Genomic DNA, 24,832 nt, shown 5'->3' on the forward strand with positions numbered 1-24,832 from the left:
ACAAGGGATGAGGAGCCCCAACAATGCTGTGTGCAACTCTGGCTCCAAATGTGCCCCTGGCCATCTTTCCTCGTCCGCAGCAGCAACGTGCGTCAAGACGCTCCCTTTCTGGCTTAAGTTAGCATGAGTTGTGTTTTTTGCCACACACAGCCAGAAGTGGCCTGGCCAGCACAGTCACAAACAGCGTGGTATAGCGGGCTGGTAGACAGGAGGCTTGGATCCAAGTCCCGTTTCTGTTACGAGCTAGCTCTGTGACCTTGAGCAAGCCACATCCTCTTGCAGGACCGCAGCTTTGTCGTCATGAAGCACAGTACTCAGGAGAGAGGGGAGGGCTCCTCGGTCCGTGGGGCAAGACTGCACCTCTCCTGTAGAGCCAGCTTCCACTCTAGAAGTCACTCTTCAAAGAAGAGTATGAATCCGAGCCTGTCACGACGACAGATCACAGAAGGCCAGCCAGGTTCCCCTGTGCAACCGCCTGCCACTAAGAAGCCCCTGTAGCCTGGAAGAGGCCAGCTTTGTTTCTCCAACTTGGAGTCTCCTGATCTCGATGCCCAGCATCCAAGGAGACATCTGTACTAGGGGTCCTGAGACCCTGCCAACCTGACCTGTCAAAACCAGCTTCGGGGGCTCAGCCTGCAACCCACTCTCCAACCCCTGTTTCTTAGGTCGGGGAAGAGCACAGCCAGTTACCCAGGTACCCCAAGCCCAAAAGCTGGGTCAGCCTTGGAGCCCGCCCCCACTTCATTACACTCTCACATCTGCACGCTCACCGAGCCGCTCGGTGAGCTCACTCTTATGAGCTAGTGTCCTCAGAATGCACCTTGCTCCATTCCCACCGCAACTCCCTTTTCCAGACACCCATCCTTCTGTGTTCTCCTGCCTCCTGAATTTAGGCCCCAGCTCTAGGCCAATGACTCCCACATTGAGGTCTCCAGCCCAGACAACACTCCTGAACTCCAGGCCCATATAAACCAACTGCCTCTTTGACCTCTGCTCTGGAATATACAGCTGGCATCTCAGAACCACGTCTGGAGCTCCTAACCACGTGCCATTCAATCCCATCTCATTCATCTCAGCAACACCACTTTCCCGTGCCCAAAAGCTTGGCATCTTGATTCTTCTCTCCTACCCAACAACCAATCTTTAGCAAACCATGCTGGCTCTACGCTGTAGGTTTTCTTCAAATTATATCTACAATCTTACCACTTCTCCCTTCCTCTACCTCACTGCTCAGTGTGGGCCACCGTCCGCTGTCACTTGGGTGACTGCAACAGCCTACCTGCTAGTCTCTCGGCTTCAGCCCCGCCCCCGTTCAGTCCGCAGTCCCCAGAGCAGCTACCGGGAGCCCACTGAGATCTACACCGGGTACGCCACTCCTCTACTCCTCTGCTCTGAAAGCCCCGATGGCTCCCCACGACTCTCCACCACCTGCCCCTGTGACCTCTCTGACCTCAACCCTTACTCCTTTCCCCCTAGCTCCTTCCCCACTAGTGACACTGGTCTCCTTGCACACGTCACACACTCCCACCCAGGTGCACAGGCCTCTGCCTGGAATGCTGTCACCCTCGATACTGTACGAGTGGGTCCCTCCCTTCTTTAGGGGCAGTACTCGAGTGTGTCCGTTCCCTGGCAAACCCTTCGGCCCTTCACAGTGCCTGACACAGAGCAGCCGCTCACATATCAAGGAGCCAGCGATTAACATTTCCAGTGAGACTCCCTGCCTCCAGTCCGTTCACCACACCACTGCAGAACAAATGTTCTCGAACATCAATCCCATCCCTGTAGCTCAACTGACAGAAATCCTTTTGTGGTCCCTATAGCAAGGGTGACCGCATAATTTCCTATCCAAACCAAGACACTAGTGTGAGTTGAAGAAGGACGCTATTAATGATCACACCCGCTCCACCAGTAAACCAGCACCATCTTGGGCAAAAGAGACCATCTGGCCCAATCTACCTGTAGCTACCGGCAATTGTTAAAAGCGCAGAATTCCAGGCTCTACTCCAGAGGCAGACAGACCAGACTTAAGGTGGGACCCAAGGATTGTGCACTGGAGATGATTCCTATGCAGGTCACAGAGAACCATGCCCCAAGAAGCAAGGCACAAAAGATAAAGGCACAATTACCTAGGAAGGCATCCAAGCCCCTTCAAGATCTGGCCCCTGCCTTCCCACACGTCTTCTGTCTTACCAGTTCCGCACATCTAGCATCACCTACACCACCTGCATGACTGCACATTCCACTCCCAGGGCCAAAAGGTCCTCCCCACACTGTCCCCTGGCTAACTTCTCATTCCTCACCCTCAATTCAAACGTCAGCTTCCTCAGAAGGCCTCCTTCCCTGAAGCTGCCCAGAATCCCCAATAACCCCCCCACAACTAAAACTAAATCAAGCACTCCACCTTTGTGTGCCCACAGCGCAGTGGATCACAACTGAGACTGCGGAGGTTTTTTGGAAAATACTACCTCCTGGCCCTCACCCCAAACCTTCTGAATCAGAAGCCTTAGGAGTAGGGCCCAGTCACCTGGAGTACTTAAAAAGCCTATCAGATGATTCCCATGTATACCCCACCCACAGTACTTCTAGCACTCAGCACATCCAATTTAAATTGCTGGTTTGTTCATAGTCTTCACTAGATGGTGAGCCAGAAAGCAAAAGCCATCTTGTATTATTCCGTAACTCTCCAAGCCCTCATCCATTACAGAATATCTGACCATTCCAAGTACTATCTTAGCTGTGATTAGTTCTCAGTGAAGCTGTCCACTTGCGTGACTAATTTAAAAAACAGTGTAAGTACACTGAGGTAGAAACAAAGCGAGTGTTTCTTGCTGTTCCTATGCTTCGGGGAAACTCCCCAAAGTTCAGCTCTCTGTTATGACTAACACAGGCAAGAATGAGCGTCTGAAACTGACCAAGCTGCCTTACAACACTCTCTTGCCTAACTGCACTCTCGTGTCAGCGAAATAGCCAAGATGTAGGAAAACTGGATATTCCGGGCTACGGGATAACCAACCCATCACTTGTCCTTGGAGCCTTAGGATGGCCCTTCCAGTTGGGCACGGTTGGTTTCCACTTCTGATTTACATTGGTTCTGCAACTGCCTAAGAAGCAGTTCTGTGTCCACAAAAACAATGATCCGGGTTCCTTCAAAGTGTGAAAGACTGAAATAAACGATTGTGTGTTCTTGCACCAGGAGCAGTTTGGAAGTTATCCATCCCAGCTTTTCAAATCAGGGTAACTTTCCCTCCATCGGTACCAGCTCCGACACCCACGGGGTTGCATCCTCCAGTCCCCACTCCCAACCCCAACGTCAAAGACACCCCACCCCCTCTCCGCCCCGCAAGCAGCGGCGGTGGTGGGATTTCGGTCTTCCAACCCCGGGAGGGAAGGCCTCGGTAAAAGAGGAGAGCCTGGGTGAAACCTCCCAAAGTCTCCCGGGCCGCGGCAAGGCCAGGGAGACGTCTTCCAAGGAGCGGCGGGAAGACGCACTGAGAAGATTTGACAGCTGCGAAGCCCCTTGGGGGCTCAGGGAGCCCCAGCCCTCCAGGCGGAAGTGAGCCAGGTGCGCGGCCCCGGGAGGTGGGGGCAGGGCCCGGGGTCTCAGGGACCGCGGGGAGTGGGGGGGCGGCAGGGCACGGAGAGGGGCACGCCCGGACTCGGCAGGCGCGGCGCGCGGGGCTCTCGGAGGTCATGGCGCGGGGACCGCGGCGGCCCGGGGCCCGCTTACCTGTCCAGGGTCTCCACGCTGGGCTGCCGGGAGCCGGCAGCGGGGCCCCCAGCGCCCCGAGGGGGCTTCCTGCCGCCCGCCGGGCCCGGGCCCGGGCCCCCGCCGCCCTCGCTGCCAGCCGCCGCCGCCGCCGCCGCCACCGCCGCCACCGGCCTGTCCATGGCGCGCCCGGCCCGCTGCCGCGGACGAGCCGCAGCGAGAGGGGAGCGGCGCCCGGAAGGGCCCCGCCGCCGCGACGTGCCGCGCCGCCCGCCGGCTCAGGCGGCCGCCGCCATTAGCTGTCACCTGGCGGCCCCGCGTTACCCACAAGGCCGCGCGCGGGGCCGGGGGCGGGGAGCTCGCGCGGGGCCGACCGCGCCCCCGTCCGCAGAGCCCCACCTGGGCCCGGGCGGTCCGCGCGGGGAGCCCGCGACGGCCCGTGTCGCCCGGCAGCGCGGGGGAACGCGCCTGAGTGGCCCCGGAACTACCGGGCTGCCGAAGAGTTGGGGGGGCATTCAGGGGTCAAAACCGATTTGTTTCCCCTCGATTTTCCTTCCCGGGTAAGTTTCGAGGTGGGGGCAGCCCAGGCCCCTGGGCGTCCGTGGTCTTGTCTCAAAGCAGAAGCAACTGCAGACATTTTAGCAAGTCCTCCACACGCCCTTCTTCCCTCCCTCCCACAAACCCACCTCCCTGCCATCTGTGGGGCCACGGAGTGTTCTGATGCCGCCCTCGGAACTTCGCCCCTGGTTTATATTAAGAGTAACATTTAACTTCTGTTGCTATGGAAATCCAGCCAATATCTGATGATAAAGGCTCATCCTCTCTCAACTCACCCCTGAGTTTGTTAGGGGTGGGGATGGCGATCATGACTAAGCCCTTTGCTGTGATTTCCCTGGGTACAGACAGGAGAGCTATGACCCTGATAAAAAGCAGACCTGTGGCCAGGGAGTTGTCCCTTTCCATCTCAGACCCATCCTGCCTTACCAGCTTAATAACATCGAACTGAACCTTGAGGATGAGAATGTGATGCCTGGAGGCCCTGCAGCCATCATACACCCAAGAGGAGAGAAGCCTGGGGTGAAAAGGTGACACGGTGAGGACTTCGAAGGGAGACTTATCTCCTGCAGGCTCTGGTTTTAAATGTTTAATCCATTGTTATAGACTGAATGTTTCTGTACACACACACACACACACACACACACAGACACCCCATTCATATGTTGGAGCTCTAGACCTCAACTGATGGTATTTGGAGATGAGGCCTTTGGGAGGTGATTAGATCATAAAGATGAGGCCCTGGCACGATGAGATTACTGCTCTTATGAGAAGAGACATCAGAGAGCTTGGTCTCACTCTCTCCATGAGCAGGCACCGTGGAAAGGCCACGTGAGGCCACAGTGAGAGACCACGGTGGACGAGCCAGGAAGAGGGCTCTCACCAGGAACTGAACTTCAGTCTTGGACTTTCCAGCATCCAGAACTGTATGCAAGCATCCTAGCTGCCCTGAGATTTGTCAGAAAGAAAATGGTGAAATTTTAGATGTGTTTATTCTGTATTCTTCAAGGAGGATTAGGCCATTGAGGAATTCACTGTGATGTTGTTAGACTTTCAGTTCCATTAAGCAAACATAGGACTTCTGGGAGAGAGAAGCAAATGACACATATTACTGCCTAAGAAGTTCACAGTCAAGTGACATTACCTGCTGGTGAATGCCACAGTGGCGGCAAGCCCATGGGGCTGCGGGAGGAGAGGGGTTAGGAAGGCTTCCGAGAAAAGTACACACAAAGCTGGATCTCCAAGTCGTTGCAGGCAGAAGGGACAGTTATGGACAAAGGTGTAAAGCTGGTTAAACAGATTATGTACAAGTGAACTCTAAGAGATCTCCTGGGGCTGGAGCATAAAGTCAGACAAGGCAAATGAGAAGGTCAAGTACAGGTCAACAGGGCAAAGACCTGGAGCATCTGCTATGCTAGACTACGAAGTTCACATTCTGTGCTGGATTCTGGCACAGGTCGGGCTCAGCGCACTTGGAGAAATACTACTGTACAGTCCCTCGTGTGGTAGACTGCGCCTCCGAAGATAGCTGCGGTAATATCCCCCGTTCCACGGGTCTTTCACAACGTGACCTTGCCACTCCTGTATCAAAAGGTCGAGTCTGTGTCCCCTCCCATAACCTCTTTGGACCAATAGAGCGTCACAGAAGGGACGCTATGTAACTTCTGGGGCTTGGCCTTCAGGCAGCTGCACCTTCTGCCTCAGATTCTGGGAATCCTCTTTCTTGGAACTCGGCTGCCACGCTGTAAGCGGGGCACCTGGGTGGCTCAGTGGGTTAAAGCCTCTGCCTTCGGCTCAGGTCATGATCCCAGGGTCTTGGGATCGAGCCCCACATCGGGCCCTCTGCTCAGCGGGGAGCCTGCTTCCTCCTCTCTCTCTGCCTGCTTCTCTGCCTACTTGTGATCTCTGTCTGTCAAATGAATAAATAAAATATTTTTAAAAAATAAATAAAGACACCTTGTCATTACTCACAGGGCCGCTAATGACCTGCCCGGTTTCTCTTCCAGAGAAAGGAATTCCTCATTATCCTGGAAGGCGAGTAAATCTCTAGGGAGGGGGAAAGAGACATCTTGACCTTCACTCCTGTGAACTCTGGGAGAAGAAGGTGTCTCTCAGCTTTAGGGTCTCGGAATATCCCCTGATACCAACTCTCTCGATGTGGCTGTGAATTCATCAACCAGAGCCCGTGGATGGTGCAGAAACCTGACACAACCACGGAGACTTTTCTCCTTAGAGTTGTCGGCTTGAGCCCCCCCACCTTCCCAGGGATCATGGTCAGGAGACAGATGGCCACCTGTGTGGTGAGAGGCAATGGGAAGAGTGAGTTGCCAGCCTACGCCGGTGCTCCTCTGGGGAAAATCGAGGCACCCTGTGGGGGAAGGGGGCACGTGTCTATGCACCTACGTTGAGTGTTCATGAAATGTACACGCGGCATGCTGCATAACGTCGTCACTTTCAGAATGGCGAGTGTAACAATGACTTGGGCCATCCGCTCACACACAGACCCAGGGGCCCCACTGCAGAGAATCTGAGCACTGAGTAGCGTGGCAGGGAAGGGGCTGTGGAGAGCCACATTATATGCAGCACCGCAAGCGAGTCTGAGGCAGATGGTCTGAAGATTACACTTGGAGACGCCATTGGAGGTGACCGGGAGCCACAGCCCCGTCCTCACAGAGGGACAACCGATTTTATCTACACTTCGAAAGCATAGCTGGGATTACACGCGGGCGGAGGGCCTGGAGGGGCAGGAGTGGCTGCGGGAAGACCATTTCAGAAACTGAGGCACGAGGGCCTGACATCAGACAGGACACAGTGCCTGACGGGATGCTGGGCATGAAGAAGAGAGGGAGGGACAGGCTAAGAGATGGATCAAGGCTGAAACCAAGGTGTCAGACTTGGATGACTGCATAGAGTGTAACAGTGGTCACTGGGCGAAGGAATGCAGGGTGACAAGCAGCTGGGAGAGGTGAGGCAGTAGGACGAGTTCATCTTGGACATATTCAGTTGGCCCTGCCCTGAGTCCTGGCCCACACGATGCTTTTGTGTACACTGCGGAAAGAGACCCCTTCCTCACAACACCGAACTGCTATTGCTCATAAAATTGTCATGATATGCCGGTGTTGTCAAAGCTCAACCTTTGCTTGCTATATGCCCAGAAAGGGCTGTAACAGACCTCGAAATCTATGAGGCTTTCACTGTGCATGGTTCCCCTTAGGTAGGACCCCCTTGTCCCCTGCACGGCCTACATACTGATGCCTGTGCCCTTGACGAGCACTTCTGGGTTATCCGGGTGGAGGTGTCCCATAGACTGTTGGTCACAGCTTAGGAGAGAGAGGCAACAAAAGAGTTGGTACGTTTTCCTAAAATTTGAAAACAGAGAAATTCTTCGAAATTTAATCCTCAGCTCCACAATTTGGTAACTACAGATGAGGCCACCACTTTCTTTCTGGAAAAGGAATCAAGCAAATGAAACTGGGCCTGAGGATTCCTTATCAAATGAGTTTCTCAAAAACATCCTTTTGCTCAGAATGAGAAAATCTCACTTTCTGTGGGACAACACATGAGTGCCCCTGCAGGGAAAGGGTCCCACTGTGCGGAGGGGTCCTAACGGCAATTCGGGAGAGTAAGATTTTGATCTGGTCTTCGCAGGCAACGGCAGAGGCCCTCCGCCTCACAAAGCAAAGCCTGGCGCTATCTGTGCCTCCAGCCTTGAGAGTGTGTTCAGTTCGTGGTGTTCATTTTTGTGTCTATAATTGTGCTCTTTAGCCCAAAGCAATTCCGGCTAAATGTGGCAACAGATGGACTTAGGTTCTGTGTGTCCTTGCAAACACTGCCGCATCAGATCCAGGTTTGTAACAAGTCCAGCATTAACCCCGTTCGTTCTGGAAGCACCATCTAGCCATAGTTAAAAATGTTGGTGTATCTACATGTATGTTTGAAGCCTTTTCTCTACACAGCATTAGGCACTGGATTCATCTTCTGTTGCGGCCATAAGAAATTACCACAAACCGAGAAGCTTAAACCTCACACATCAACTTTCTCGAGGTTTCTGTAAGCAGATGTCCTGGTGGGTTCATTTGGGTCCTCTGCTTGGGGTATCACAAGGGTGAAATCAAGGTGTTAGCAGGGCTGGGCTCTTTTCTGGAGGCTCTGGGGAAGATTCCAGCTCATTCAGTTCCCACAGGCTGTCTTCATTCCTTCTGGTGCTTTCCATGTGCCCCCTCCAGCAATGGTGGGTCAAGCCCCTCTTATTCTTTGATCTCTCTGACTTCCTCTCCTGAAGCATCTCTTTTGCTGCTAGGCAGAGAAAGTTCTCTGCTTTTAAGGACTTGTGTGATTAAATAGGACCCACCTGAATGATATAAGATACTCCCCCCAGCTTAAAGTCTGTAACCTTAATTATATCTGCAAATCCCCCCCCTTTGTCATGTAACATAACATATTCACAGGGTCAGAGATTAAGGCACGGACATAATGGGGGGACCAGAATGCCTACCAAGGGTACCAGGTCAGGCTTCTCCAGGGAAACAGAACCCGTAGAGGGTGTTTGTGTGTACAGAGAGAAGGACAAAGGGGGATTTAGTTTAAGGAATTGGCTCACACAATTGTGAACAAGTCTGGGCTTTTCAGGTCAGCCAGCAGAGTGGAAATTGCAGCATGCAGCAGTCCTGAGCTGAGTCTGAAGCCAAAGTCTGGAGCAGAGTTCCTTTCTTTTTGAGGGGACCTCAGTCTTTGCTCTTAAAACCTTCAACTGATTGGATGAGGCCCACCCACCTTGTGGAGAACAATCTGCTCTACTCAGAGTCTGCTGATTTAAACGTTAATCACACATACAAAATACTTTCACAGAAATATCTAGATTAGGGTTTCACTAAACACTTCCACACTATGGCCTACCCAACTGTGACGCATAAAATGAGCCAACATGGTGTCTGAAGGTCCATTTGTGAGGTCAGTGTTCTCAATGACACTTCAAGTGAGTACTGATAAATGAGTGGAGTTATTAATTCCTGTGCCTCCATCAGCTGCATTAGAAAATGCCACAGGTTACTTAGTTGTGCCTCTAGATTTATCCAGAAGTTATCAACCATTGGTTTAAAGTTATAGACAGGGCTAAAGGGTGGCCTGGGAGGGTTTGGCTCTGTGCCTATGACCTCCACCACCCCTCATTCTTTGATATTGACATGAAATATACTCAGTGTTGCCTTGGGTGCTCTACAAATGTAGTGTCAAGCTCTCCTTCCCATGTCGCCTGCTGTCCAGAGACCTCCCACTCCCAAAGCTCCAGAGACCCCACCGGCCTAAACCTGGCGAGTCCGTTTCAGAGACATGCTTTTGGCCTCACTCCCATAAATCCCCCATTAAGGCAGTCACACTGGATCAGTCAGGATAAGGTCCAGCAGATGGGATTACCACAGAATCCAAAGGAAGAGAGAAGGTTATCTTCAGAGACCAGGAAAGAGCCAGGGTAGAGGCATCCTGGGGGCGCAGAGAACAGAGTTTTAAGTGGAAAGGAATGATCCAGAGTGTCAAGTGGTGCTCAGACTGGTGAGATGGGGCAGAGGTGCCCCTGGATTCGGCAGTGCGGACACGGTGTGGGATGGGGGAGAGCACTTTTGAAGGACAACTGGGTTGAGAAATGGCCGCAGGGAGACAGAATGTCTATCTGTATAATGAGATTTATTATGAGGAACTGGGTCACGAGATTCTGGAGGCTGAGGAGTCCCAGATGCGCTGTCTGCAGGAGCACCTGGGCAGAAGAGGGCTGAGTTCTGTGGTAGCCTTGCTGTTCTGTGCAGGCCCGCAGCTGGGAAAGCCATCTTCCTTCCTGATACCAGCCGTTCAAGTGCGAATCTCTTCCAGAAACACCCTCTCAGACACATTCAGAGATGATGTTTAAGCAGCGGTCTGGACAGCCCATGGCCCAGTCGAACTGATGCATAGAGTGAAGTATCACACAGGGGAGGAAAAGGAGGCACCGAATTCCAACCGGTTAGACTTTATGCATCAGCCTCCGGCTTCTAGAGCACATGTTAGGCCTTCCATTGACCTGTTGTGCGGAGATCGGAGGCGTTCTTCTCATTCCGAACACGACTCCACCAGGCTCAGCCAAGCGGGAAGAAAAGCACGTGGTTACTTGCCCCCCCCACCCCCGTAGCAGCCGCAGGGCAGACTGGGGGCAGCGAGCGGGCGGATCCGCCTTTGCAAGACCTTCAGCGGAGGGGCTGACAATCTGAGCGTCATGAATTTGTGAACGCCAAAGTGACCCACCTTCGATTATAAGCGAAAATATCCGGTACTACAGAGGGATCCCCCATTTCTGTCCCCAACTCGGAAGCAGCATGGATCATTGGCTGTCGTTCGGGGCTGAAACGTACAGCAGCGAACAGTGAGGAGGGGAGATGTGCTTCTTGAGGGATGAGAAACATTCTGCGGGGTTTTGCTTGGACAGGACTCCGAGTCTTCGGTGAGGCAGGAGAGTAGAGAGCGGCAGAGGGCGGACTCCTGGCCAAGGCGGTTTGATTGAAAACCGGCTCCACTCGCCAGCCCAGGGTGACCTCCGGCCAAGGGACTTCTCTGTGTTCCGTTTCCTCTTCTGCTCATCGTGGGCTTGCTGTGGTGATCCAACGGGTTTTAATACCTGTTAGGCACTTAGGCCAGTAGGTGGCACATGGTGAGGGGGACATAAGCTGTGATTATTTAATGACAACTATAAACACCTTTCCCTCACTGGTCAGCGTACATGAAACAGCTGTTTGGGTTTGTTTGTTTGTCTTTTTTGTTGTTTTTGTTTTTTGTTTTTAGAGGAAGTAGTTTCAATGTTGACATGGGCCATGTTGAGCCCCGAGCCGACTCACTTGCTCGGTTGGGCCCCCCATGCGCCGGCTGCAAGGAAGTGGGCGGCTAAGGGCTCCCGCGCACCCCGTTCTCAGGAGGATTGCCAGCCCCTTCTCCTGAGCTCTTCTGCACGGTGTCACGCACCCTCAGATCCCTGCCTGACCTGGGACAGACATTCATGAGGTAGTAGGGCGAACACTGCCTCTTTGAATTTCTTGCCATCGCCATCGTGTTATGACTTTCCAAGCACTTTGTTGTGGAAGCTCTTGTGTTTTTCATGGAAATCGGTGCATCGTACTCGGCTTTGTGGCCATAGGGAGATTACTCGTTTTCGAGGGGGACAAAATGGAACTTGAGGAAACAGAGTGGATTGGGTTCAAGAGTCGTAAGACCCTGAACGATGAGCAAAAGCCACCCCGCTTCCCAAACCAGAAGGAGTTGTTCTTCTTGGAACAACTGAGTTAATTTTTAGCTGAGGGACGCTATGAATTCTAAAACCAATCGTGTCATCTGTGCTTGGCTGGAAACTTTAGAAACACATATGTGACATGCTTCTGGTAAGTGTCTAAGATCTTGAAGCTTGGCTTCTATCTGCTTACGTCATCTTGCTCCTGCTTTTTGTGTTCTCGTTTCCCTGATGAACTTGCTTATTTTTACCTTACGTGTATCTTTATAAGTTTCCATAATTCAACTTTCAGTCCGTCATGTGTGGCAGAGATACAAATCATTTTTGTAACGTGCGCGATCGGTTTGGGAATGTTTCTAATTCAGGAGGTGGCCGCCCACCGAAATTCTCCACTTTCGTTCAGCCCCTTTTTCCTTCGTATGACATGCTGGAAACAGATGCTTGGTCTCTATTGCAACGCAGCAACAAAAACCACGACTTCCCCCTTCGAACATTCCCTGAAGAAAACATGATTACAAATGATTAGGGGGCCCAGTAGGCTGTGCCAGTCCGGGGCTAATCGGGAGACTGAAACCACAGGGTCACTTGAACAGGGAAAGTTCCACAGGAAGAACTGATCATGGGATTGGAGTAACAAGAGTTTGGCTAGTAAGTAAAGAGATGACAGCTACTGTGAAGACTATTATATTCACAGATCCCAAAAGGAGGGGACATGCCACGCCACTCGAGGCCACAGGGAAGGGCACCAGGGGGAGGAGGGGGGCTGGGGACAAGAGCCCTCATTGTGGTGCTCCTCTTTCCCACGCACACCCCACAGGACTGCATTCCACCTGGCAGATCCTGTACCAGGCATGGCTCCTCCAGGTGCAGAGGCCGGTAGTTGAAGTCCCAAGGTGTTCCAAAGGAACCTGGCTCCCTAGTCAGTGGCTTCTGTTTAAGGATGCTATTTGACCAAAATGCAGGTATCGCCTAAGAAGCTAGTTGTGAAACGTTCGCTGAACTAGCAGCACAAAACGACCTGGGATGCCTTTTAAAAAAATTAGTAGACTTTTTTTTGTTGTTGTTGTTTTCTTTTGAGCAGCTTTAGCTAAAAAGAAAATTGAGTGGAGGGAGGGAGGAACGAAAAGTTGGACCAAAGGATTTTCAGGGCAGTGAAAATACTCCCGATTATGTTCCATTGATGAGCACATGTGACTATACATTAGTCAAAGCCCGTAGAACGTCTAACGCAGAGGGGAAACCGTAATATAAACGGTGTTAGTTAATGATAACGTGGCAGTAGGAGCTCATCAGGGGGTTCGCCGTGAGGCATGCCCAGGAGTGCTCTGTGCCTCCCCCACAATTTTCCTGTAAACCTGATATCACATATCATCAGATATGTTTTTTGCAAATATTTTCTCCCGCTCTGTGCCTTGTCTTCTTGTTCTTTTAACAGTGCGTTTCACAGAGCAGATGTTTTTCATTCGAATGTGGTCCAGCAGGTCAATTGTTTTTGTTCATGGGCGGTGCCCTTGGCGTTGTAGCTAAACACTCATTGCCAAACTCCAGGTCACTTCGATTTTATTACTTTAACGATAATGTCCATAGTAAATTTATAACCTGCACCCAGGGATGTGTTGGTAAAATTTTAATTATCAGCTCTCTGAAATTAAAGAAAAAAAAAAACCCACCCTGATTTGTAGCACTTGCTGGTTTCTGTGGAATAAATCCTTCCACCCCCGGCCAGTTGCAAGCCACTATCCCAAGGTCACTGAATCCTGAAGAGCTGAAGAGAGGGGCTCACCACTGGCTCTCATGAGCCTGTCCAAGTCCTCTCCTGCTATCTGTCCTTGTTTTTGCTCAGGGCTATCTATCTTTGCCACTTTTTACTGTGAACTCTTCCTGTTCCCTGGAAAATGATTTGTGGGAATTCCTGGAAGCCCTGGAGGAAGCTGTGTTCTTCTAGAGCGTTGCATTTGCTTCTGCCAAGCACCTGGGGGCGCCATAAGACCGGCGCCAGAGATTTGTGACCGTCCTTGCTGAAGTAAAACTGGACCACAGACCACAGAGCCTGCTTCCGGGGGCCATTTTCGTCTTCCTCCTCCCGTGCTCTGGGCCATTTTGAATTTGCTGACAGTCCTCTGATATTGCAGATGTTGCTTAAGACAATGGAATTAATCAGGCACGGTCCTCCCCCTCTCCCCAGATTTCATATCCTCTTTGTATTCTTCCAACTGGTGCCATAACAAATTGCCACGCATTAATCGGGCTAAGGGACATACATTTATTCTCATGTAGTTCTGTAGGTGAGAAGCCTAACCAGGTCTCACTGGACAAAAGCCAGCATGTCGGTACATGCTCTTCTGTACGCTGACCATTTCTCAAGGGCTGTGTCCCCCCCGGAGGCTCTGGGGGAATAGCCCTTTCCTCACCTTTTCCAGCCTCGGGAGGTCACCACATTCCTTGGCTGGCGGCCCCTTCCTCCATCTTCAAAGCCAGCAATGGCAAGGTGAGCCTCCTTCCAATTTTAAGGGTGCTTGTGGACCCACATTCATAATCCAGGATGATCTCCCCAACTCAAGGCCATCTAATTAGACCCCTGAATTCTAGCTGCAGCCTTAATTTCTCTTTTCTGTGGCGCCTCACATATTCCGAGGTTCCGGAGATTAGGATGTGAACATCTCCGGGGAGCCATGACCCTGCTATTCAAGGCAAATCCCTCTCTGCCTCTATTTTGGGGCTCATGCCTACTCGGGGGTCTTGTTCTCTCGTGAATCTCTCGCTCTCCACCAACTCCTTCCTCCCCATAGATGATAACAGTTAAGTCTCTTCCTACAAAAAGCACATTCTTGGGGCACCTGGGTGGCTCAGTCAGTTAAGCCTCTGCCTTCGGCTCAGGTCATGATCCTGGGGTCCTGGGATCCAGCCCCACGTCAGGCTCCCTGCTCAGAGGGAAGCCTGCTTCTCCCTCTCCCTCTGCTGCTCCCCCTGCTTGTGCTCTCTCATGTGCTCTCAAATAAGTAAAATCTTAAAAAAGAAAAAAAGCACATTCTCCTGGTCCACTCTCCCAATAGCTATGATCCAATCTCTCTTCTTTCTTTATACTCCGCTCTCCAGAAAGAGCAGCGTGGCCCTGTCTACCCCTCCTTCCATCACTGATCCACGCAATCACGTAAGTATTTGTTGTGCACCAACCACATGCCAGGGGCCCTGTTGAGTGATTTTGTCTGTAAATCTGTGTTTCTGTGTACAGTGTACTCAGCATGTCCCAAACAGGCCTCAGCACTGCCCCGTCTGCCCCTCCACTCTCATCTTCTCTCTACTTGTCCACACTCCAGGCCCAGTCCCCTATGTCCGGTCAATGGCAAGAGCCTCAAGCTGGCCTGTCCCGTCTTGCCGCCCTACAACCTACCCTGCCCCGGCTGCCCCCACGGCTCACATTTGATCACCTCCCTCCCCCACCCCAGTAGACTCCTTCAGCAGCTCCTACGGCACAGAGAAGAAAATGCCCGTTCTTTACCAGGGCCTAGAGGGAGTTCCCTGCCCAGCTCCTGCCTAACATTTGGTCATCTTTCCCCAGTCCTGTGCACCTTACAATCCAGGAACACCAACTTTCTTTGGGTTCTGTACTTACTGCGTCACGTTTAAAGGACCAGATGCTTCTATGTGTACTATTCCCGTCTATGGTGATGATTTCTTTGCTTCTCTTTGTTGTTTTACCATGTACACATGCCAAAACAAGAGTTTTGTTTGGTTTTGAACTTGTACGAATGGAGTGATACCGTATATATGCTTCTGTATCTGGCTTCTTTCAACCAACAAGCTCATGAAAGTCATCCGTGTCGCATGTAGCTGTAGTTTGGTCATTCGTCGTGGGTGTGGATGACTCCGGATGCCACAACTCTTCCGTTCTACTGTAGGTGGGTATTTGAGGTGTTTCAAGTTTTGGGGGGAGGCATTAGAGGCAATGCTGCTATGAATATTCTTGTACATGTCTTTTGGTGCATGAAATTCTCATTTCTCAAGGGCATCTATGTGCCTGAGAGCAGAAAAATGCTACCTCCTAGGGTAGGCATTGATTTAACCCGATGCCAGCCATTCTTCAAAGCAGCGTAAGAGAATTCCTATCGGCCCACAACCTTTTCAGTGCTTGGGATTGCCAGACTTTTAAAAGTTTTGCCCATACGTGGCTGTGGGATACGATCTCACTGTGGTTTGAATATGTGTTTCCCCAAAGACAGATGCGACCGAGCTCCTACCTAGGCTTCCTACCTTTCCGAGACTCAGTTCTGACAGCGTTCCCAAGAAGCTCCTCCCTGACCTCCCAAAGCCCTCCCTCTGCCTTTGTCTGAGAGGGAGGCACCCTCCCTGCGTGGGAATTAGCCGTTAACCAAACAGTCTTCCCTCTAGGCCAGGTGCTCCTTGAAGGAGGCCGTTTCACTCATCTCTGTTTCCAAATAAAAATGGCAAACAAACAAACAAGAAACCTATCTGTTTGATAAGGTCTGTGGGGATGCCAGATAGTACAGTGTGCAGCACATACGGCCCCAGTAAATAGCTCCCTTTGCTCCGTTTAGGGACCAAGGGAGTTGAAAGCACATGGTCTGGCTTTGGATAGATGCCAGGATAGAAAGGAGAGCCAGAACTGGGGGGGGGGGAGGGAGCCAGAGGCAACTATAAGGTTGGATTTCCTCTGAGAGGTCACAAAATGGACTGAGCTGGCCCTTACCTAAAGTAACTGCATGGCTGGTAATGGGCGAGCCTAGCGGCGTCTTGACCTTTCGCACCCTGCTTGCACCCGAAGCTGAACGGACTGCAGTGCAGTGGGCATCATAACACCCCCTCCCCCAAAACACGTCCACATCTTACGCCCCAGAACCTGGCAATATTGTAGCTTACACAGCAAGGGGGTATTAAGGTAGTGGGGGAAATTAAAGTCACCAGTTAGCTGGCCCTGAGATGGGGAGACTGGCCTAGGTTATCCGGGTGGGCCTGGTATAATTGCCAGGTGTCTGTAAATGTCGACGAGGCGGGGAGACGAGTCAGAGTCCAGACATTTGAGATGCTGCTGGCTTTAGAGACAGGGGAATGGGCCACTGATCTGGGGAAGCAGGCAGCCACGAGAAGGTGGAAAAGGAAAAGGACTCTCCCCTAGGGCTTCTAGAAGGAACACAGCCCTGCCGACACCTTGACTTAAGGCCAGTGAGACCAATTTCAGACTTCTGACCTCTAGAACTGTAAGAAGATAAATACCTTGTAAGATAATCACCTCTAAATGTGTGGTGATTTCTCGTAGCAGAAACAGGAAGCTAATACAGGAGGCAAATGTTGTTTTGTGCCATAAATCTTGTATGTGCACGAGTGATTAAAATGCATTTTCTAGGAAGGGCTGTTTGAACTGGAAGGAACCTTCGAGAACGTGAAGCCCATGCCCTAGCTGAACAGATGGACACCGAGGCCTCCAGATCCATCACTTCTGGGAGCTGGGAAGGCCTCAGACCTTCCAACTGCCCCAGCAGCAGTTCCAGAGCTCAGGCAGGAGCCCAGGTCTCCATGCATCCTGGCTAAGACAAGTTTGTGTGATCAGGCCCCCTGAAACGAGGTGAACAACTTTCTTTTGTGATTTATGTGGAATGCACTGGGAAATACAGTCACTTTCAGAAGCACGTAATACTTACATGCTATAGCTTACCAGCTATAAATGAGTAAGTCATGTTGTCCAGAGCTACTGGAAAATAAACCATTAGGACCTAACAGTCATGTGCAAATGTGTAGCTACCTTACCTAGGCGATTAAACACATTATCGTCTTCGCAAATAAAGCCTAACCCGTGTCTGAATCTAAGCCTCCTGAGGAAATGGGCGTGCTTCGGTTTGCTGATCTTTCATCTTCCACATACATTTAATACAGAAGACTTTGCTAATCATTCCTTAACGCAGTTTACGCCCACCAATGGATGTTGGCGGATTAGACTCATTTCCAGTGAGTGATTCTGTGAACCTCCGACAACTCGACTGCAATCTATTTCAACCATAGTATTTTCCTGCAGATGTGCTAATCCTTGTTTGTGGGACGCACCTTGCATACGTTTCTTATTTGCTCTGGAGGTTCCCCTTGCTTCTGCTTCTGCTTCCGGCTGTGTCCTCCAGCCACAGGTGTAAGTACTGTGTGACAAATTCTCCCACTTAAGAACGTTCCCTTTATAGGGTCCTGCTTTTGTCTAATGCCCCAAATGCCACAAGAGTTGTCCAAATGAGCGACCCACAAATCTGCGTTCTCTACACAGGGCTGCAGGCGATGAACTACTTGGAGAGTTCTGAGTATTATTCCTACCAAAAAAGCAGACGGATAAGCTTCAGTGCATTACCAAAGTGTATCAGGAAGGGCTAGGACCATAGTTTGGGAAAAATGTCACATTATCAAAAATCTCTATGACTGCAACTTATTTGAAGGGCTGTCCCAGAAGAGAGATGACTGTTGCGTTCCCGATGGCAGAGCTACTATAAGGCTACGCACTGGGAACTCGAGAGACACGGACTTCAGTGTGACACCTGCGTACATTCGTTTCGATGCTGTGGGACTTTGGGGCAACAACGCTTTGCAAAGAAACACTTAAACTTTAAAGAGTCCTATTCAGATTTCAAAAAAAAAAAGTTAATTTTAGTTTACTGCTTGAACTATTTAGCATTCTTAGAATGCACATAATTTCCAACCAGCTATACTATTTGAAAACAATTTTGAATTCTTAAGCGCAAGAGACACCAACTATGGCTTACTTCCATCAAGGTCTAACCATCCCTTAATGGCGGCCGCTGTGTTCTGCATCTGGAGTGTAATGTCTCGCGTCCACATACCCTGGCTCTTTTGCGGAAGCTCTCCAGACTTTAAGACAGCTACGGCTTAAAATTGGCACTGTTAATACAGTAAAATGGGCCATACTGCTGCAGTTTGGGGAGAGCCCTGCAAGGTTGCTAGTAAGACCAAGAGCATGTGACATAGAGGCAAGAAAGACAAGACACCCATTACCTCCCCCAACAACACACACACGGTTACACCCCCGAAAACAGAGTGCTATTTTAGTTAATACATTTATTACAGCAGGTCTTTAGTCATTATTGTCATGATGATTTTCATGACATTTCACAAAATCCTTTAAGCTATTAGTATTTGCTTTTTTCTTTTTATGGAGTGACACTTGGTTAATTTATGAAATATTTACAGCGTTTACAAAAAGCAAGAGAATGTCTAATAAAATTTCTTATACATACAAAATTTATACATGATACTACTGTATTTGAGATGTCTTATTTGGTAGACCAATTAAACTGTGACATAAAATAATTTACAAAGATATATTTAATCTCTCTTAATTCATTGAAAACAAAACCATATTAGCTATAAATAGTCCTTTACAAATCACTGGAAAACATTAATTGTTTTAACTCTAGCCTTAACTTTTACAAATATACGTAACTAAATGAATTAGTTCAGATATCAAATAGAACTGTATTTGAAACTTCATTTACCACTAGCACTATGACTACAAAACAAAAACAAAAAACAAAAACAAAAACAAAAACAAAACAAAACTCCCCAAAAACCTGAAAACACAAACTGCCGGGTACATTTCAAGTAAAAATGTGTAGAACCAGTTTAATGCACACTTGGGGGGAGGGGCATCCAACACCACGCACGCTCGACAAATGTACATCTGCGGCTTTGATTTCAAAGGACGATGCTCTAGCGACAGCTCGTGCATCCTAGATGGCCAGCCCTACACTTTGGCGGATAAGCTGGTCAGACTAGAGTGATGTTTGCAAAAACATTCACCTAAGCAGCACAGTGCCCCTGACATCTTCCGACAGTGCTAAGGGCTTTTCCACAACCTGAAAATGGGTCAGAATTTCAGGCAAGCTGATAGAAGAACTTAGAAAACAGAACTGGCAAAAAGTTAAAAGAAAAAAATCAAATCATATTCGACTGGGCCCCATCAGTGTAATATAAAAATATGCTCCTCTTCAAAATTACGGGAAAACACTTCAGATTCCAAAATTTCAAAAGAACGAAAAACTCATCTACACAGCTATTTCTCTTTAAGCCACCACTCACGATGGTATAAAGTTTGGCAATTATTTCAACACCTTGCTTTTGGATGACGCCTCAGAGGATGAGCTCGATTTGGTTTTGGCAACAACATCTCTCACATTTGGGCTCGTTTTACACCAAAGCAACTATGAGAAGCAGCCCAAGGAAAATCCGGTTCACAAACCTATTTTTTTTCCACTTCAGTTTAAAATAATGTCGTTCCAATTAGGCCCACAAAATAGATATTGTAGACACAGTATTTCGAAAGAGGTCAACTCAATTTCAATTTTCTCTTTCAAAAACTGTCCTTGAAAGGTGTCAGGATTTTCCACAACCCCATCTTGGCTCCTTTCTTCTGATTGCCCTGTAGACATTAGTTTTCTTGTAATATGTATTCTAGAAGGCACATATTCAAGAGTTTAAGATTATGTTAGTTCAAGTTCTACACGGAGGCAAATGTTTTAATCTACTTTGTACAGAGGCCCCCAAGTGAAAGTCAAGTCTCTCCTTTACTCGGAGCTCTGGCGCAGCACCGGGGCTCCCTCCTAGAAGTGAGTGTGCACGTGGGGCATCATCTGGGACGGACCGGACGGCGAGGTCGAGGGGTCGGAGAGCTTGGCCGAGCTGGCGAGCTGCAGCTCCTCGAGCCGCTGTATGTATTCGTCACGCAAGGCCAAGAGCTCCACATAGCGCTGCTCCACGGGGTTGGGCTGCTGCAAAGAAGCATAGATGGGCGTTAGGGCTTTTCCCAGGAAACTCCTGGACTGACCTTCAGTGTTGGTCAGAAATACAGAAAAGTACAAAGGGTGAAACACCCAGCTCTTCGCCACCAAGACATAAGCTCATGTACACATTGCCTCGCATTTCCCTCACCATCTTTTTAAGGTTTATCAACCCAGACACGGCTCCGGTCTCCTACGTGCCCCGGCCCCAAGCCCACTGCTCTTTCGTTTCCGGACGCCACAACTCTCCTCCAGTAGGCGTGTGGCCTTCTTCCCCATGTAGATTCGTGACACTCTTCCTATACGTGAGTATCGGGAAACGAAATACGCCGTTCTCGTCTCTCTTGTCGAGGCCTACGTTGACGGTGCTCTTCTGTATTCTGTCTGTATCGACTGGCGTCTTGACCCGTGTCTCTGCGCTCAAGCCCAGCTGAGTCCCCGAGTGAATAAGGCACAGCTCATCTCCGCACTCCCGCAGCGACAGAGAGTCAGGGCTCCCAGGCCCGTTAGCCTCGGGAGTGAAGCTCGGGTCTGCCTCTCAGCAGCCAGAGGACTTAACCCAAGAGCCTGCACCTCCCTGCCAGGGAGATGGGAGTGGGACCGCCACAGACCTCACGGGGCTGCCGGCAGCGCGAGGTCAGCCCTCACGGTTGGTTTCGCCATGCCGCCCCTTTCCTTCACGGGTCAGTGGGGTCTCGTGGCACTCCAGAGGTTAAAAGTCACGCGGGGACAGAATGTGATTCTCCCCAGCATGCCAACTCTTTAAACTCCTGTACTGATGTATACATTACGCCGGGAATACAAACAAATCTCGAAATGGTCAGCTCAGTGAGCCTTTGCACAGATGTGCACTAATGCCATCACCTACCCCGGCCAAGATACACGACACGACAGCCCCCAGGAGGCTCTCTCACCAGTGTGTCGTGAGTGATCAAAGGCAAGCTTCTAAAAAGCTGAAGCAGTCTATGAAGACATTAAGAAAAAGGCCAAAAGGCTACAGAAGTCCATTCCTTCAGCACCAGTGGCTTCTGGGACCATCCTGCTTTCTACCTGTTAGGCTCTGAGCCCCAACAAGGGAGTTGAAGCAAGCCGTGCCCTGGCCTGGGCCCACAGTGTGGAGGACAGTGGGTCGGGTCATGGCCTTCAGGAGGGCGTGGGAGCCCCGGGAGTTACCACTATGTCTGAGCTTCTTGGGGCTGCCATAGCAAATGAGCACAACCCGGGGAACAGCGGCAGTGCTTAATGCAACAGGGGCACTGTGCTGCCTCTGTGGCTCCAGGGGGTGCTCCTTCCTCTCCTCTTCCAGCTTCCAGTGGCACCAGGTGTCCTTGGCTTGTGGCCGCATCCTTGCCGCCTCCTGTCTTCACAGGGCCTTCTCTCCACAAGTGTCTGTGGTTCAAATCCCCTTCTGTTTTCTCTTATAAGGACCCCTGTCACACGATGTAGGACCCACTCCAAATCCAGAAGGATGGCATCTTTAGATCTTTAAGTAAGTAACACCTCTAAAGACCCCTTTCCCAAATAAGGTCACATTCCCAGGTTCAGAGTGGACATGTCTTTTGGGGGGACACCAGCCCAACCCAGCGTCTGCCAAGGAGTGGTTGACAGAGGCCAGGTAAAAATGCCACGCATTTCTAGGGGCATTGGGGTTTCTTTTTCTTTTCTTTCTTTTTTTAAAGATTTTATTTTTAAGTTACCTCTACATCCAGAGCGGGGCTTGAACTCACAACCCTGAGACCAAGAGTTGCATGCTCTACCGACTGAGCCAGCCAGGGGCCCACACCGGTGTGTCCATCAGAGCTCTAGTTACAAATGTCCACAGGCTGGAAGAGGTCTCCTCCTTGCTCCTAATCCTATTCTTCCTGTAAGCCCTATTCCTTTACTGTGACTGCAGAAAGTGAAGTTTTTCAGAAAGGCACACGTGGCATTAGAACAGGAATGCTTGGGGGCGCCTGGGTGGCTCAGTCAGTTAAGTGCCTGCCTTTGGCTCAGGTCATGATCCTGGGGTCCTGGGATGGAGCCCCGCATCGCAGCGGGCTCCTTGCTCAGTGGGGAGTCTGCTTCTCCCTCTGCTCTCCCTGCATGTGCACTCTCTCTCGTGCTCTCAAATAAATTAAATTTTTTTTCCAAAAGAGCAGGGGTGCTTGGTAGAGTGCGTTGACACCCAGCAGGTACTGTGCACAACTGCTACTGTCTTTCGTCCATTTTTCTCTGTGCATTCCGCTGCAGGCAGCCGCTGTTCTGGGCACTTGGGACCCCTCGCTGAACGAAGAGGCCCAAATCCCCATTTTTATGGCATTTTCCTTCCAGCAGAGGGAGACAGACAAATGAAGAATACCACAAGTCTGAGTGACAGGGGCTGTTCAAGGGGGAGGAACACTCTGGAAAGGAAGTAGCACAGGTAAGAGGGGCAGGGCTGGTGGGACGCTGCATCAGGCCATGGAAACTACAGCAGGGACCAGGACTTTGGTGTTGGGTGAGGTAAGCAGCTCCCGGGACAGTTTTGAGTGTGGAGGGGCGGTGGGATCTGGGATGGGCTTTATTTGCAAGGACCGCTCTGGCTACCATGTTGAGAACAGACTGGAGGGAAGGAAGGTGGAATTCGGGAGTCCAGCTAGAAGTCTAGGCAGCACCGCGCGGCCCGCACCAGGCCAGCAGCGAGAGGACTGTTACGGAGGGTCTGGGGTCATATGGGTTTTGAAGGCCAAGTCCAGCGGGCTTCGCTGACAGACCACATAAGCGGGTGCAAGAGAGAAGGGAGTCGAGGAGGGCTCCCTGGTTTCTGGCCAGAGCGACTAGGATGGAGTGGCCACGAGCCGAAATGGGAAAGATGGCAGCAGGAATAGGTTCTGGGGACCAGGGGATCCATTTTAGACACGTCCACTTTGATCTGCTGTGCAAGGACGGTCCATCCTCTGCCCTCTGCATCACCTACCGGGGCTCCCCGCCTGGCCGTCTGCTTCCAGGCTCGACCTCTGCAAAGAGCAGGGCAAGTTCTTCCTCAATATTCTCCTCCAAAGCTGTCCTGGCTATTTTTAAAATTCCGTTTTTTTCGGATGACTACCAGAATCAGTTTGTTACTATGCCAGCAAGGACAATTAGACAAGAAAAAGGAATCAGAGGTAAAAACCATTTTTGTAGATGACAAGGCTGTATAATTAGGAATCTCAAGAGAGTAGACTGAGGAATGATTCCAAATAAAGAGAATTCAGTCTGCTGATGGGTACAAAATACCCGGAAGCCATTAGCCTACAGACAAACACAAACCACTGAGAGGATACGAGGAAAGAGTCCAAAACACAAAATTACAAGAAATGAAGTCGAAAGTCAAGTGGATACAAAGGCACAGCCCGGCCCCTCCCTGGAACCGAACGTGGAGCCCGGCGTGTGCTCCGCACAGCACACTACAGCTAGTGATGGAAGTATCCTGGCCTTTGGGCGGTTTTTAGGGTCACATTCCTTTTGGGGCTCCCCTCAGAAATGACTTAAGCGCCACATGGGTCAGCCTGTTTCTATCCGACTGCCCCTGTTCTCACCCTTTGGCGATCGCGGTGCAAAGACAGGAGCGCGGCAGCGTGAGCCTGCTCAACAGCCGCGGGAGTCCGAGAGGAGGCTCCCTGGCGGCCCCAGGCCTCGTTCAGGCTCTTAATAGGACTCGCGCCATACTTCCGCTTCCGGGATGAGCAACTCCCTCGTCTCAATACATGCACCAGGTGGGCTTTGCGATAGCTCTTCAAAGGTAAGCGTTGCTCTTTCCGTCAACTCCACTGAGTTTTTATGTCGCAGCAACGGCTGGTGGTTCTTCCTTTTAAAACGCACACGAACCCTTCCTTCTTCTAGGCCAGAGCTCGTGAGACGGATGGGCTGTATCTGCTTTTGCTGCTTTCAGTACTGTTTGTATATATACGACAGGCACCCGGTAACTGTCTGTATACCAAGCGGGCCACACAACTGAACAACAATTGAACTTTTAAGTGGTTAAGTATATTCCTTGAGGTTTACATTTTATAATTTAAAAAGTCCTACGTGATCCGATTTAAATCTATTTCTGTACAAAATAATGTTCTACGGGAGATCTTTAAGGAAATGTAATGCATTTAATTCACACTTCCATTATGACATTGGCTCATGTTCCAGGCACCCCCGTCAACCTGGGAGCTCCTGGGGCCAGAGATGACCTCTTCTTAATCTCTGTGTCCACCCTCCCACCCCACCACAGCCCTGAGAATACAAAGATACGTGTAGTACCCTCCACATTCCGAAAATCTATATGGAAAGGATAAGTTACTTTCCTTTTTGAGTAAATTTCACAGATCATAATACAGACCAATTACTGTCTCAAAATAGAAACCTCTATCAAGAAATGTGTGTTCCTATCTGGCCCAGTTCCATTTTGCTAAGCTCTACAAAAATAAAGGGGTAGATACACTGTAGTAAGTTATTCTAATGATTTTTTTCCTACTTGTCACACAATTATTACCTTTATATGTTCAGAAGCGAATTGCTCTAAATTCCTTGAATTTTAAGAATTTCTCCAACACA

General features: G+C 50.3%; 2 protein-coding genes across 9 annotated transcripts in view; both read right to left on the reverse strand.

The window, feature by feature from the left end:
- MTMR1 (myotubularin related protein 1) overlaps positions 1-3,992 on the reverse strand; it is a 54,777-nt gene extending 50,785 nt beyond the window's left edge. For 2 of the 4 annotated variants that reach the window (XM_032845288.1, XM_032845283.1), the window contains exon 1: positions 3,728-3,992. In XM_032845288.1, the coding sequence (XP_032701179.1) occupies positions 3,728-3,888 (161 nt within the window). In that variant the 5' untranslated portion in view covers positions 3,889-3,992. The remainder of the gene's footprint in view (positions 1-3,727) is intronic. The other 2 variants (XM_032845286.1, XM_032845284.1) reach the window with 1 other exon arrangement.
- A 14,551-nt stretch (positions 3,993-18,543) lies between these two features.
- MTM1 (myotubularin 1) overlaps positions 18,544-24,832 on the reverse strand; it is a 90,183-nt gene continuing 83,894 nt past the window's right edge. For all 5 annotated transcript variants that reach the window (XM_032845292.1, XM_032845291.1, XM_032845290.1 and 2 more), the window contains one exon: positions 18,544-20,281. In XM_032845292.1, the coding sequence (XP_032701183.1) occupies positions 20,114-20,281 (168 nt within the window). In that variant the 3' untranslated portion in view covers positions 18,544-20,113. The remainder of the gene's footprint in view (positions 20,282-24,832) is intronic.

Source organism: Lontra canadensis, unplaced genomic scaffold (assembly GCF_010015895.1).
Source record: "Lontra canadensis isolate GAN:19392208 unplaced genomic scaffold, GSC_riverotter_1.0 scaffold161, whole genome shotgun sequence".
Lineage (NCBI taxonomy): Eukaryota > Metazoa > Chordata > Mammalia > Carnivora > Mustelidae > Lontra > Lontra canadensis.